Below are 13285 nucleotides of genomic sequence, written 5' to 3' on the forward strand. Positions count from 1 at the left end.
TATCTATATATACACATACATATCTATATCTATATATACACATACATCTCTATATCTATATATACACATACATCTATATCTATATACATCTATATATACACATCTATATCTATATATACATCTATATATACACATCTATATCTATATATACATCTATATCTATATATACATATATATATATATATACACATATCTATATATATATATATATATATATATATATATATACGTTGTATATAAAAGTTAATATTTGACTGAGGAGAAGACTACTTTGAATTTAACTCCATCACCAAACTCATCTTGAGCAAGCACAAAGGCAACAGTGGAAAGGAAAAACTCCATCATGAGGAAGAAAACTTTAGCAGAACCAGGCTCAGGACAAGCAGCCATCTGCTTCGACCGGCTTGGCTTTAGAGGAACAGGAAGAAGGAACAGATACACAATGGCAGGTTGAGAATCATGTTAAGATAGAAATATTATCAAATGAAAACTATTCAATTTTAACAAAATTTAAGGAAAGGAGGTCAATTTGTCCTCCAGTATTCTAAGTCTACATCAGCATAACAAAGCCAACCCTAATTATAGGATGTATCACAAAGGAAAGTCTTAAGCCCAGTCTTAAAACATTGTATCAGCATTATGGAGAGAAACTGGAAGTTGGTTCCACATGAGAGGAGCCTGATAACTGAAAGATCTTCCTCCCATTCTGCTTTGGAAACTCTCAGAACCACAAGAAACCCCGCAGTCTGAGAGTGAAGTGCTCTGTTAGGAAAAATATGGAACAATAAGACCTGTAATATAAGATGGTGCTAGGTTGTTGAGAGTTTTGTAGGTTAGAAGTAAAATTTTGAATTAAATTCTGGATTTTACAAGGAGCCAATGGAGATAATGTCATGAACCAGAGGCCGGATCGCAAACAACAACAACAACCACTGAGAGGGTTAAAAGATTTATTGTGAAATAAAGTAAAATTCTGGAGTAGGTCCGGTTCTGGGCTGGTTCCGATCTTCTGATTGGTAGTTCGAGATTGGGTAGTGTTGTAGTGGCGGGCTGCCAGTAGAAGTAGAACTGATGTTAAGGTCCACTGGAACAGAGTCCAACAGGCTTGCAACTAAAAGATAAAGGTTAGTAGATGCAGGGGGGAAAAGACTAATTGGGGAAATGAATCTGTGGTAATCAGATTCAGGGGTAAGGATAAGTCTGTGATACAGAATGAGCTTGACCTTTAATCCGTGATCCAAAAAACAGTCAGAAGGGAAAAGCAGAGTTCATACCGTGAAGTCAGTTGTTCAGCAGAAGTATCCAGTACGTGATCCAAAAAGAGAGTCAAAAACAAGAGCATGAGTCGGTACCTGATCCGATGAGCAAAAGCAGACGAGGGCTGAGGCAAAAGCGTGGTCGTGGTCAAGGCAAGGGTCATGAACGTGATGAGTCAATCAATGGAATGCTGGAAAGTCTACTGCTGATGAGACAGGATAGAGAATCTGGCCCAGACTGAGAGGAATGAGTGAGCTTAAGTACTGACTGGACCAGGTGGTGGAGCTGTGGGATAATGAGCGGTGACAGGTGACATGAGTTGAGTGATTACTGAGTGTGCAGCATGACAGAGGAGCTGACAGAGAGCAGAGCTATGACAGATAAGCTAAAACTGGAGAGATATGATCTCTCCTACTAACTCCAGTTAAGACTCAGGCAGCAGCATTTTGGATTAACTGAAGACTTTTTAAAGAAGTATCTGGACACCCAGATAATAAAACATAATAAATGGTTGCACAAGTTATGCAACCATAACTGCATCATAAGGACATAAATAACTGCATGAACTTACATTGTATAATACAACTCTGTATATTTTTTGTCATTACCTTACGTTGATGATTTGCACTGAATGGATCAGCATAGACTGGCCAGTAGCTGCTAATAGTCAGCCTCTAGCATACTTCCAAATGATCATTAGTCAAAGTGGTACGGTATTTGGACTTAATAATATTAATGTGGTAAAAGACTGACTCACATACTGTAAATAAGTGAAGCCGAATAATGCGGCCAAAGAGGTAACACATTTCCTCATGCGGGGGTACTTTTCCTCTGTGAGTAAATTCCAGGACTATCCATTTGCCCTGGCCTTAAGCTGAATGTCAGCTCGTAGTGTCATAATACAATCCTCATTCCAGAAAAGTTTAGGTGAAACAGTGTTTCAATCTTTGACGTGCATAAATCTCAGCATCTTCCCAGAAAGGGTAGCACCTGAATGTAGCGACTGGCTCCAGTAAAACAGTCTTGAAAGCATTTATCAAACTCTGACAGTTTTCCATCTGCTCTGTGTAGTGTGCGCTGTCAAGTTGCACACACGCCTTCCCTTGCGTCTCCTGCTCTACGGTTCTTGAAGTTTGCCAAATCGTAGCGCTGCAGCTTTGAGGAGAGATGTTGCATTTTGTGTTTGAAATAATAAACTGAACTGATCGTATCGATCACGGTTTTGTCTTTTGCTTGTAGCTCTACATTAAGGTCATTCAACTTGTTGGTCAGATAAGTTAAAAAATGCAACGTCTACCAGCCACTTATCATCATTTATTTAGTAGTATTCTGCATGTTGAGCTGCACGGAAAAACTCCTTATTCTCTGGAGAGAGCTCTCGAAATTGTTTCATGAATTTCTCTTGACTAAGCCATCTCAAATCAGTTTGTAGCAACAATTCAGAGTGGTCTCAGTCCTTCTTCTTTAGATGCACATGCAATAGCCATCTTTGAAGAAATCTGGCACGAATGGAACAGGAGACTTTCGTTGCCACATTCGCTTTCATGTTGAACATTTTTGCGCATAACGCTTGTTGGTGTATTATACAGTGGTAATCGAGGAAGTCAGAGAAAGCCCCGCCCTGCACCTTGAGCAGCCAACCACCACTTTGTACTTGCTCAGGGTGGGATACCACAAGGAAGTGAAGATTCAGTCCAACCTGCTGCCTTCCTTATATAGATAATGGTTTTTGTACAGTGCCCTGAGACAACTTCTGTTGAGACTTGGCGCTGTATAATCAAACCAAAATTAATTATATTGAAGTTGGTCCAGGATGGGTGGCTTCTTGGTGCGTAAATTAATTTAATCATTCTAATATGTCTGACCATTTTTCTTAGTTTTTGCGGGTGTGTGCTGCTCTGACCCCACAGCATTTACAGCTTCGCACACATTGTTGGGTGAAAAACAAAACAAAAGAAAGTACATTGTTCAGTGGTGCTTTAATGTTGCTGAACATGCCGTCAGTCAGTCATCCCTCTCCAACCAGGTGTGGGTCCACCTTTATCTCTCTCAAGGCCTGGTTGGAGGATGTTAAAGACACTAGAGAAATCAACATGATTTTTCACTGCACTGCTTTCTTTGTTCATCTGAGACAAAGCATTCTTAGTGAATGGCTCATTAGTGTCTGCTGATTTGCTATATGCATATCCATGGTTAGTGGTTATAGTGTTTTTCCATGAAATAGTACACGTTTTTTCCTTCTACTGTCAAAAACATTGCAATTCTGATGTTATCATTCAAAAATTGACTCCTTCTACTAAACATTTTCATTACAACAGAGATAAAAAAAAACAAAGAAATGTGCAGATTAGTGAAAATAAATCAGTCTATGAAAGTAAGTGTTAGTCATGCCTATTACCAATGGATTTAAAATATTTTGCCAAACGGATCCCAATATGAGTAATTCAGCAATACAGTACTTATTTTATCATGTATGAGCTTTTCTTTGAGCCATTCAGTAGATGGAATGGAAATAGACATCGAGTTGTGAACATCATTGGTTGAGAGTCAGCATTTCTGCTGGGAACAGACTGAATGGGAAACTGTTTCCCCTCATTAAAAGCCTCCCTAGGTATATTCTCATGGCAGAGAGAGGAAAGAGGGATGAGATGATATATCAAACCATTAGGCTTTTTACACCTAAAACACTTTGCTCAGCTGCATGTGTCATTACGGCTATTAGAATATATGGTCCATTCACCACAGTGACAGAGAGATAGTTGGACATAGACAAAGTCAGGGACGTGAGATAGTGGAAACAAAGAAGGATGACCTATGTGACAGAGAGGTTTGGTTATGTCACCCATTACTAATAGGACGAAGAAGCATTGCTAATGTGACAGTAAAGATAGAAGGGAAACACAGAAAATCTCAGCTGAAGCCTCACACCACTACTAATACAAAAATAAGCAAATAAATCTCAATAGCTTTAGATAAAGACTGACATGAAATTATTTCATACTTTTTTAAAATCAGATTAAAACTGCTTACCATGCAACAAAGTGTGCAAATCAAATTAAAATGATGCATGCTTACTTGTTTAAACTAAAAATAATTTCAAACTTCTAAAGCCTGCAGAACAGGAAAAGTTGCATTCTGTGGACATTCCAATCTGTAGCCTGTAATGACTCAATGTATCCAAATATGCCACATACTTAGTTCTTACTAATAAAATAAAATAAAGAACTTTGGTCCAAAAATAATCTCAGAAATGAGAAAACTGTAAATTTAGAGCATCCTTTATTTTGCCATCATATATTTATTAGTTCTTAATTAATTTGTTGTATAGGTCCATACCTTAAATTGTGTTTTGGAATGCAACATTATTGCTGTTCTGGTAGAAATGTGTATTTAAGAAAACCAAGAAACAGGTTTGCTGACTGAACAAGACAAGGTTGTTTCACTCCGGGTTAATATCTGCTTGTTTGTTGAATGGGTATTGTGCATGTTTTAACTTCACTCTGCTAAGCGGGCATGGTCCCTGAGGTGTGTGGGAGAACGTCTAGAAATACTGCATAGCTGGGGAAAGTGAATGCATTAATATATGATGAAGGCCAACTGAGAATCCTTCAGTGCAGCAGACAAAATGAAGGAGGCAGTAGAGTTAGAAATATATCTTCTAGGACATTCAGATTAAAGGATAATTAAAATTTATTGGTGAAATCTCCATAAAAAAAAAATATATATATATATGTACTTTATTCTTAGTTATAACATATAAGTGGACGTAAGTCAAAGTAGAAATGCTTGCATATCATCAGAACATTTCATTACCCAGTTCTTTTGTTGCATTAAGCAAGGCTCCATACATGCCTTTGAGTAATGCAACAGGTACTGTATATCCAAAGCCTAAGTTTTGTGACATTTGCAGTTAAACCTGAAATTATCTGTACTCCTAACTAATATTAATTAGCAGTGATTTATTTACGTATTTATTTTTATGACATTTTAATATGTGGCAAGGATAAACAAACTGTGTACTGATTAAAAAAAATACAGAAAATGTCCCTTTCTCAGTGATCCCTAGCAGAATCCTAATCACATTTTAGTTTTGTTTTTTCATACTGGCATTACTTTGTATTCTGATCCGTCGTGAGGTCCTGTTATTAGAGTGTTCCCTGCCATTGCTCTAGTCATAGATTTCCTTTACAGATTCTCAACTGGATCACATTTAAACGTGATCTTTCTCAAAAACAATTTTATTTTTGCTATTTTATGAACATTTTAGCTTGTTCTAAGTCTATGCTGTGCATGTCCATGTTCTTCTACAGTATCTAAAGGCAGTATGTTATTATGCTATATTATGAAAATGTCATCTGTATAATTACACTTTATTACCAAAATATTTAAAATCCAGCATGTTAATTACCATAGCTCTTAATATCCATAGCTAATTATTTGGATTTTGAAATTCAAACTGTTTGCTTCGATTCAGGTACATTGTTCTTCTGCAAAGTTTGCTTTTTACGACATGTGATGAGGTTTAAAATATCAACTGTGTAATATCTGAGAATGCTGGTAATCCTGGATTGGCTGGTTTTGCCTGACATGATGTTAAACTCTACCTTGTGCAAACACTACCCCCCCCCCCCCCCCACATAAAAAAAAATAATAATAATAATAAATAAATAATCCTGTTTTATTTGATTATACACATTATTCTTTATATTAAAAAAAAAAAGAAAATATTTCTCATCACATATTTGTATGCACACTTGCCTCGTGAACCGAATTTTGAGGTTGAGTAATTGTCTGGTCTAAGCGCCCAATTTGGCTTTTCACAGAACATTTTCAGTGAGGGAAAATGACTTTTTGTTGACAACAATTGGAAACCTTTGACACCACATACAGTACATAATGAATGCAGTTATGTCTATTATTCTTGTAAATATGTACTTTCTATTCAGCAAACATCTCTGATTAAAGCACAGACAAAAGGATGCTATGCTATTTTCAAACTATGAAGCATTTTCCAAATTATTGTGTTATTCTATTAGATGGGGCATCTTTAGAGTAGCAGGAACAACAGCACATCTTTAAAAAAAATCTCTATAATTGTAAGTTACCCTCAGAACACTACATTTTCAGAGAATAAAGCTATTTCTCCTTTCATGCACACAGCTGGAGGTTTCCACCACAGACTTCGCTGGAAACATCATTGAGGGACCGGCCATACTTGTGATCACTGTCATTGACCAAAATGACAACCGTCCCATCTTCAAAGAGTCACGTTACACGGGAGAGGTTCTCGAGGGATCTCCTACAGGTAGGTAAAACTGTTCTGTTGAAGCACTCTGCAGAGAGCTGATTTATTATTGGATGTAGCTGGACAGATTTATCTCACGCACTGTGATAGCTACACAGAGATGTCCTCTGATCTGAGGTAAGGTTGTACTGATTACACATCAGTGTGTATCCAGAGCTGGGTAGTTTTAATACATTCTTGTTTTGTGAATGTTTATTAAACATTCACACTATTGTTTCCCTGTTTATCTTTTTTTATATATTTTATTGTTACTTTAATTATTCCTTATGTTTTGGCAGGATTCACATTCCAAAATGTTTGCGCTATTTCAACAATTCATATGTCAGTATGTTCAGTTCATTCAGGACTCTCTTACTATGACTTTTAATTTTGGTTCAACGTTAGCTTTTTGAAGTAATTTTGAAAATTGCAGCAGATCCACTGGTTTCTGTAGCTTGAAGATTGCGGCTCATAAGATTGTAAATTAGGCTGGCTTGGATGACTTCTTTGGAGATTTCATTACTTTCAAAATGAAGCTTTTTGCCTCACAGTAGTGAAAGTTGCAGGTTCGCCTCCCATCCTTTCAGCGTGGAGTTTGCATGTTATTCCCATACTTGCATGTTTTTTCTCCAGGTGCTCCTTCTTTCACCTGCAGACCAAAAACATGAATGCCACTAGAAGCACTCTTATTGGATGCTGCTTATCATGGTGCACTAAGTTTCATAACTGGCTGTAACTACCGTACCCACCATTGCACCCTGTATTCACTGGTTAACTGGTTGTTATTAACTTCACGCATACTCTCTCACTAGTACATTTTCATCTTTAAATCACTTCTTGATCTGTTGCCTTCATACATCGCCTCCTACATGTCACTGCATGAGTGCTGCTACAGCGTGCACGCTCAGGACATCATTACCTGCAGTGTTTGTGAACTGAACTAGGCAAATGGGCATTCTCCTACTTCACTCCTGTTACCTGGAATATCTTGCAAAAATATCTGAAGCTCTTGACCTTGACCTCTCTATGTGGCTTCACACATCTGTTAAATTCATGGCAAAAACCAATGTAGACATGTTCCTATTTTTAGTATCCTACATTGCCTTACAACCAATGTTTTTTTTTTCCTTTTATTTTTTAATACCATTTTGTTTCACTTGTTCTTCTCAATTTGTACGCTTCCTTTTATGATTGTCTACTGTTGTCACCACTCTTTGTTAGAATCAGGTCTCTCTTGTAAATGAGTCCCCATGGCTTAATGGGATTAACCTGTATAAATAAAGGTTGAATGAATGCGTGTTAGGCTAAATGGTAACTCATTTCTGGGCATAGGTGAGAGTGTGAATGATTGTTTGACAATGAGATGAACTTGCAACTTTGGCCAGTGTATGCACCCCATCCCCCTTTTATTTATGTATGTATTGATGTATTTATTTATTTATTTTGCACAGTATCCACTGGAGATTGGAACTAGCTTCCCATGACCCAGATGGAAAACGTGGGTAAATATAATTAATGGACGGATAGAAGAATGAACATTTAATTTACTATGTCGTTACTCTCTTATTTAAACTTCCAAAATCCTATTGTCAGGTGATTCAGTGTAAAACATACTCAAGTCATTGTTACTAGAGGATTTTAATGAACTTTTTACCTTTAAGATCTACTGTATATTCTGACATTTAGAATTCTTTCCACTTTGTCAAACTTTTTTTTTTGAAGGTTTCCGAGTAAATATAACCATATTTCTTTATGAGAACTGTGCTCTTTTATTTGAACTTCGGCACAAATACATGCACATTGAAAGTACAGTATTTCTATTTTAGGGAGCTTCTGACAAACGTATACAATCTCACTTTGAGCGCATGGTTGTGTCAACAAGCTAGAAATAAATATGATGATTTATTTTTGCATCCTTTTTTCCAGTATACAGCTATAATGTGAACTCTGTTGTCCACTATGCAATGTTTTGACAGTAAGACATGATGCTTTGGTGAGAACTGTGTAGATGATCTAAGTTTTAGCTGCACAGGCTAAGTCTTTTATGCTGAAATATAATATTGCATTTTTTAAAATAATTATTTTCTATTCATCTTCAACCTTTGAAGACAGTCTGCACTGACATGATTTATCTTGCCACCTGCTGAACAGTATTCTTCAGAGTCACACTGTGCTTCTAACTATCATGGTTTATGGTTGCACTATATGGGGCTGAATATTAATTTAGTAAATAATCAGCGGATTTTCACTTTGTGTTCCCGTTGTTTACAGAGAACAAATGTTGTCTGATTCCTTTAAGAAAAGCCCCTTAAGTCCTTGTCATTGTCCCTATGCTCTTTATACACACGGTTGTTTTCAGAAATCCTTTTACTGGATGCCCTGTGGTACAGTTGAAAAAAAAAGCATACAATTAAAATCAATGCACTCCAGATTCTATAATGCATCCTGCTGTGTTTGCTCTAACGTCATTAGCAAAAAACTTTAATCACCAGCAGAGCTTCACAGATGAAAGGGCTCAGTAGACAGGCAAAGAAGAGCTGCACAAACAAACACAAAGACATTTTCAACAGCTGGCTAATTTGAGCTGCTCAAGTATTTTAAAATGCCAAGACAAATATGATTTATTCAAACATATACAAAAGAAAAACTGTATACGTCATCAGAATTTTAGTTGGAGATGCATGTAGTTTATTCCTACTAGAAATGTATATGTTGATGTTTTAATAGTCTGTAAAGATGGAATCCAGTTTTTTGATTCTCACTGAAACAAAATGCATTTTTTGTTTCTTGCTTCTGTGTTTGATTTTCATCATTTCTTGTTACTTTTGAATTTTCTGCTTATATTCATGAAGTGTTTCTGTGTGTGAGGCTCACGGGTCATAAATAAACTATATATACTCACCTGTGCATTTAGCTGCAGTACTGCAAAATATTCCTTCCAGTAGCAAATCAGAAATATGACAAATTCCAGCATAAAATCTAATATGTTTTTGGCCCACTGGGTTTGAAACCACATAAAACATCTGAGTCATCGGATTGTTGTAGCCCGACTGTTTAGTTGAGAAGTTAACTCTGACTTCTGCAAGCTCAGCACCAATGATTTAAAAAAAAATTGTTTTCCATTTCTGGACAGATATCAAATTTGTATTATATTTGATGTCATCTGTCAGACCTTTTTTTTTTTTTTTTTTTTTTTGCTGCTTAGGTTGATAGAATTAGAATTGTTTTTATATGCAGTTTTTTGATGGGACATCATTTTTTTAAAACACTATACCTCAAACAAATAAAAAGTGCTTTTATGATTTTGAACTGTTGTATCAGAACAAATATGAAAAAACAAAACAAAACAAAAAAAACAAGTTAAATGACATTTCCAGTATGGTGTGATCTGACAGCATCTTTGTTCTTTAGTTTCCATGGATGCCAGACCTAATTGAGCTTGGAGATGAGATAAGACGCAGCTCAGAGGGCTGACGGCTTCTTGCATTTGCCTGTGAATCTGTGCACTAAACATTCTACATAGTCAACATGTGTGACAAACCTTTTTAACATAAAATCAGATTCACCACACTTACATTCCAGATATCTGAAATTAATTTATGACTAAACATATTAGCTATTTAAGATATATGTAATTATATTTTGACTAGTCAAAATACATATTAAAGATATCTATAAATTTCATTCTGACCAGTATAAATGGCGTCAGATTTACCATTAAGATGTATGGAGGCTTCAATTCAAGATATTTTAAAATTAATTTTGACTAGTCAAAAATACTGTTCTAGATATCTCTAAGTTAATTTTGACTAGTCGTTATTTGCTTTCAAGATATCTCACTTTTAGTTCTGACTAGTCATAATTACAATTAAAGATATCTTAAATTACATCATGATTCAAGATGTCCTAATTGTATTTTTAGATATCACATATAAGGATTTGACTAGTGCAAATTAAATTGCAGATATCTTGATAGCAAATAACGACTATAGGCAAAACTAATTTAGAGATATCTAGAACTGTACTTATGACTAGTCAAAATTCCTTTTAATATATCTCTAAATGAATTCAAGATATCTTGAATGTTTTTTCCATGTAGACAGCTTTTCTATTTAAGATATCTTGAATTAACATTTTGACTAGTCAGAATGATATTGACGATATCTAGAATAATTATTTTGACTAGTCAAAACGTCACAGATTTACGTAGCATTTTGGCGGAAACATTAAAAAGTCATTTTAGTCTTATTCTGTGGTCTGTCAGTCCAACACAAACGCTTGGTTTTATTTGATATTCTCAAAATTGCATATTTTATTTGGGATCCTTTTTTCTTTTGTCTAGTCTAATCGCCATATTCCTAATTTCAAATTTAAATAATTCACAGTTTTTACCAAAATAATTAGTTAAAGTCTGTCAGTATTTACATCTATTTTAATTGGGATAGCTTTGCGATCTGTCAGTATCTATCCCTTGTCGTCTAAGTCTGAGGAAATCAGACAGAAATCTATGCACACAACTGTTTGTAATTACGGATGTTTGACCCTACAAATGACGAATCAGGTGACATCATTTCAGATATCTTGAATTACATTTTGACTTGTCAGAATTCCTTTTAAGATACGTTGAATTGTTATTCTGACTAGTCAGAATGTAAATACAGATATCTTAAATTAGCATTCTGGATAGTCAAAATGTAGTTGTTCTTAGTCAAAACTCATTTTTAGGTATCTAGAACGCAACTACAGATAGCCAGACTAATCAATTTTATGTAAAACGGCTTGCCATAAACATGCCAGTTTAGCCTCAGGGGTGTGTCTGATCATTGTAATTGTTTTTAACAATCTGTTGATTTTCTGTGGATTTGCTGGTCAGTAGAAATACATTTTAAAATGTCCTTTGTTTCAGACAGTCACAATAGACAAAGACACATATAGTGTTGATGTCTAGTCAATCAAGAGTACTTGAGGAAAGGTGAACAACAGTAAATCTCACAAAGATACTTTTGGCTGCACCAGTAATGTTCAATGAAGTCATGTAAAAATAAAAGTTCCAAGAGTCAAAAAGAGTGATGCTCAGGGGGCTCATGTACCCCTGAGAAACAATCAGTACATCCATGTCCTCTGCCACTGAAGGATTTGAATAGTGAATGTTTAAGAACAGGGAATACAAGTAAACTGTAATGTTTTTGGTGCAAGATATTCAAGTGGGTAAGATTTACAATGTGTATAAGAAGAGAGGTAATTTTATTTTTCTTGTTCGAGGAGGCAGAGAGTGATGGATCCTGGCAAGCAGAGGGATACATTTTATCCACCACCACATGCAATGGCATAGCCAGGGGGTGACCAATGGTGACCTTAGACACCATACATTATTCTCTTGCCCCCCCACCCACAACCACAGTCATTTGAGGAAGCTATACTTTTAATTGGTATTAAAACTAGAAAGCATAGTTTCCTCAATAAAAGTTTCCACCTTACATATTTTTTTTTATGTCATCACTATCACATCATCCATGTTTGAATGTACAAAGGTTATTCCCAATTTACCTTTCTCACTCCAAGACTAAGGAAACTACTTCAGCTTGCAAGTAAATCTTAGTTGTTTTTGATTAAATAATACTGAATTGTGTTATTTAGCTTATTTAACATACTCAGCACCATCAGTTCTGGTTAATGTCAAGTTTTATAATTTATTTATTTTGTTTTTATCCACTAATGAAACAAAACCACTCAGAGAAGATGTTCATCCTTAGATAAGCCTCCGTCCGTCCTCCCGTTCATCCAGGAATCATCTACTGCATATTTTGTTTGTTGTTGGTTCAATGGGGCAACAGATTCAGGAGGAAAACCAAGACATCCCAGTCATCAGTAATATTCCCCTGCTTCTCCTCGGGGATCCCAAGGTGTATCCCAGGACAGAGAGGATAAATAATCCCTCCAGCAAGTTCTGGGTTTGCCCCTGTGTCTTCTCCCAGTGGGACATGCCCGGAAAACCTGTGAAGAGATGCATTCAAGAGGCATCCAAATCAGATAATCATATATCTATCCTTACAAATAAACATTCTGTAATTATTGTAAAAATTGCAAGTAAGGTAAACCTTTAGGTTAAGGGTAGGATTACAACACATAGCTAAACAAACCAGATTTCATCAGGTTTCATGATGATTAAACAAAATCACTAATTATTTTATTTCACTCATCAAAGTTTATAATTCATTAAGTCGTAAACACAAACTCTAACACATCTCAGCAAAGTGGCATTCTCTTGAATGAAAGAGGAGGGACAAGAAAAACCCTTTTTAACATTTTTAATAAAGCAAAAAAATTGCATTTGACATATAAACTTCCATTCACCAATTAGTCCTAAATACAAAATAAACCACAAACTCAATTTTACATTTTATCATAACAACTCATTGTTTTTTCTTTATGCAATTTACTAAGTTGACTATTAATTAAATACTGCTTTACGTGTCCATCCAAATTGCTCCATAATTTTACTCCATGTGCTGAGATGCCATCCATCCATCCATCCATTATCTTTACCCGTTTATTCCATTTTGGGTCACAGGGGTTGCTGGTGCCCATGTCCAGCAATCACTGTGCGAGGGGCGGGGTACACCCTGGACGGGTCGCAAGTCCATCACAGGGCCACATAGAGACAAACGAGACAAACAACCATTCACTCTCTCACTCACACCTAGGGACAATTTAGAGTTACCAATCAGCCTAACATGCATGTTT

The 13285-nt window shown here is 35.9% G+C and overlaps 1 protein-coding gene across 1 annotated transcript in view; it reads left to right on the forward strand.

Annotated features, from left to right (window-relative positions):
* Positions 1–13285, forward strand: part of cdh13 (cadherin 13, H-cadherin (heart)) — a 413855-nt gene that overhangs the window by 205912 nt on the left and 194658 nt on the right. Inside the window, exon 7 of the mRNA XM_037683165.1 lies at positions 6418–6562. Coding sequence (XP_037539093.1) covers positions 6418–6562 — 145 coding nt within the window. The remainder of the gene's footprint in view (positions 1–6417; positions 6563–13285) is intronic.

Source organism: Nematolebias whitei, chromosome 10 (genome assembly GCF_014905685.2).
Source record: "Nematolebias whitei isolate Nwh7 chromosome 10, NemWhi1, whole genome shotgun sequence".
NCBI classification, from domain to species: domain Eukaryota; kingdom Metazoa; phylum Chordata; class Actinopteri; order Cyprinodontiformes; family Rivulidae; genus Nematolebias; species Nematolebias whitei.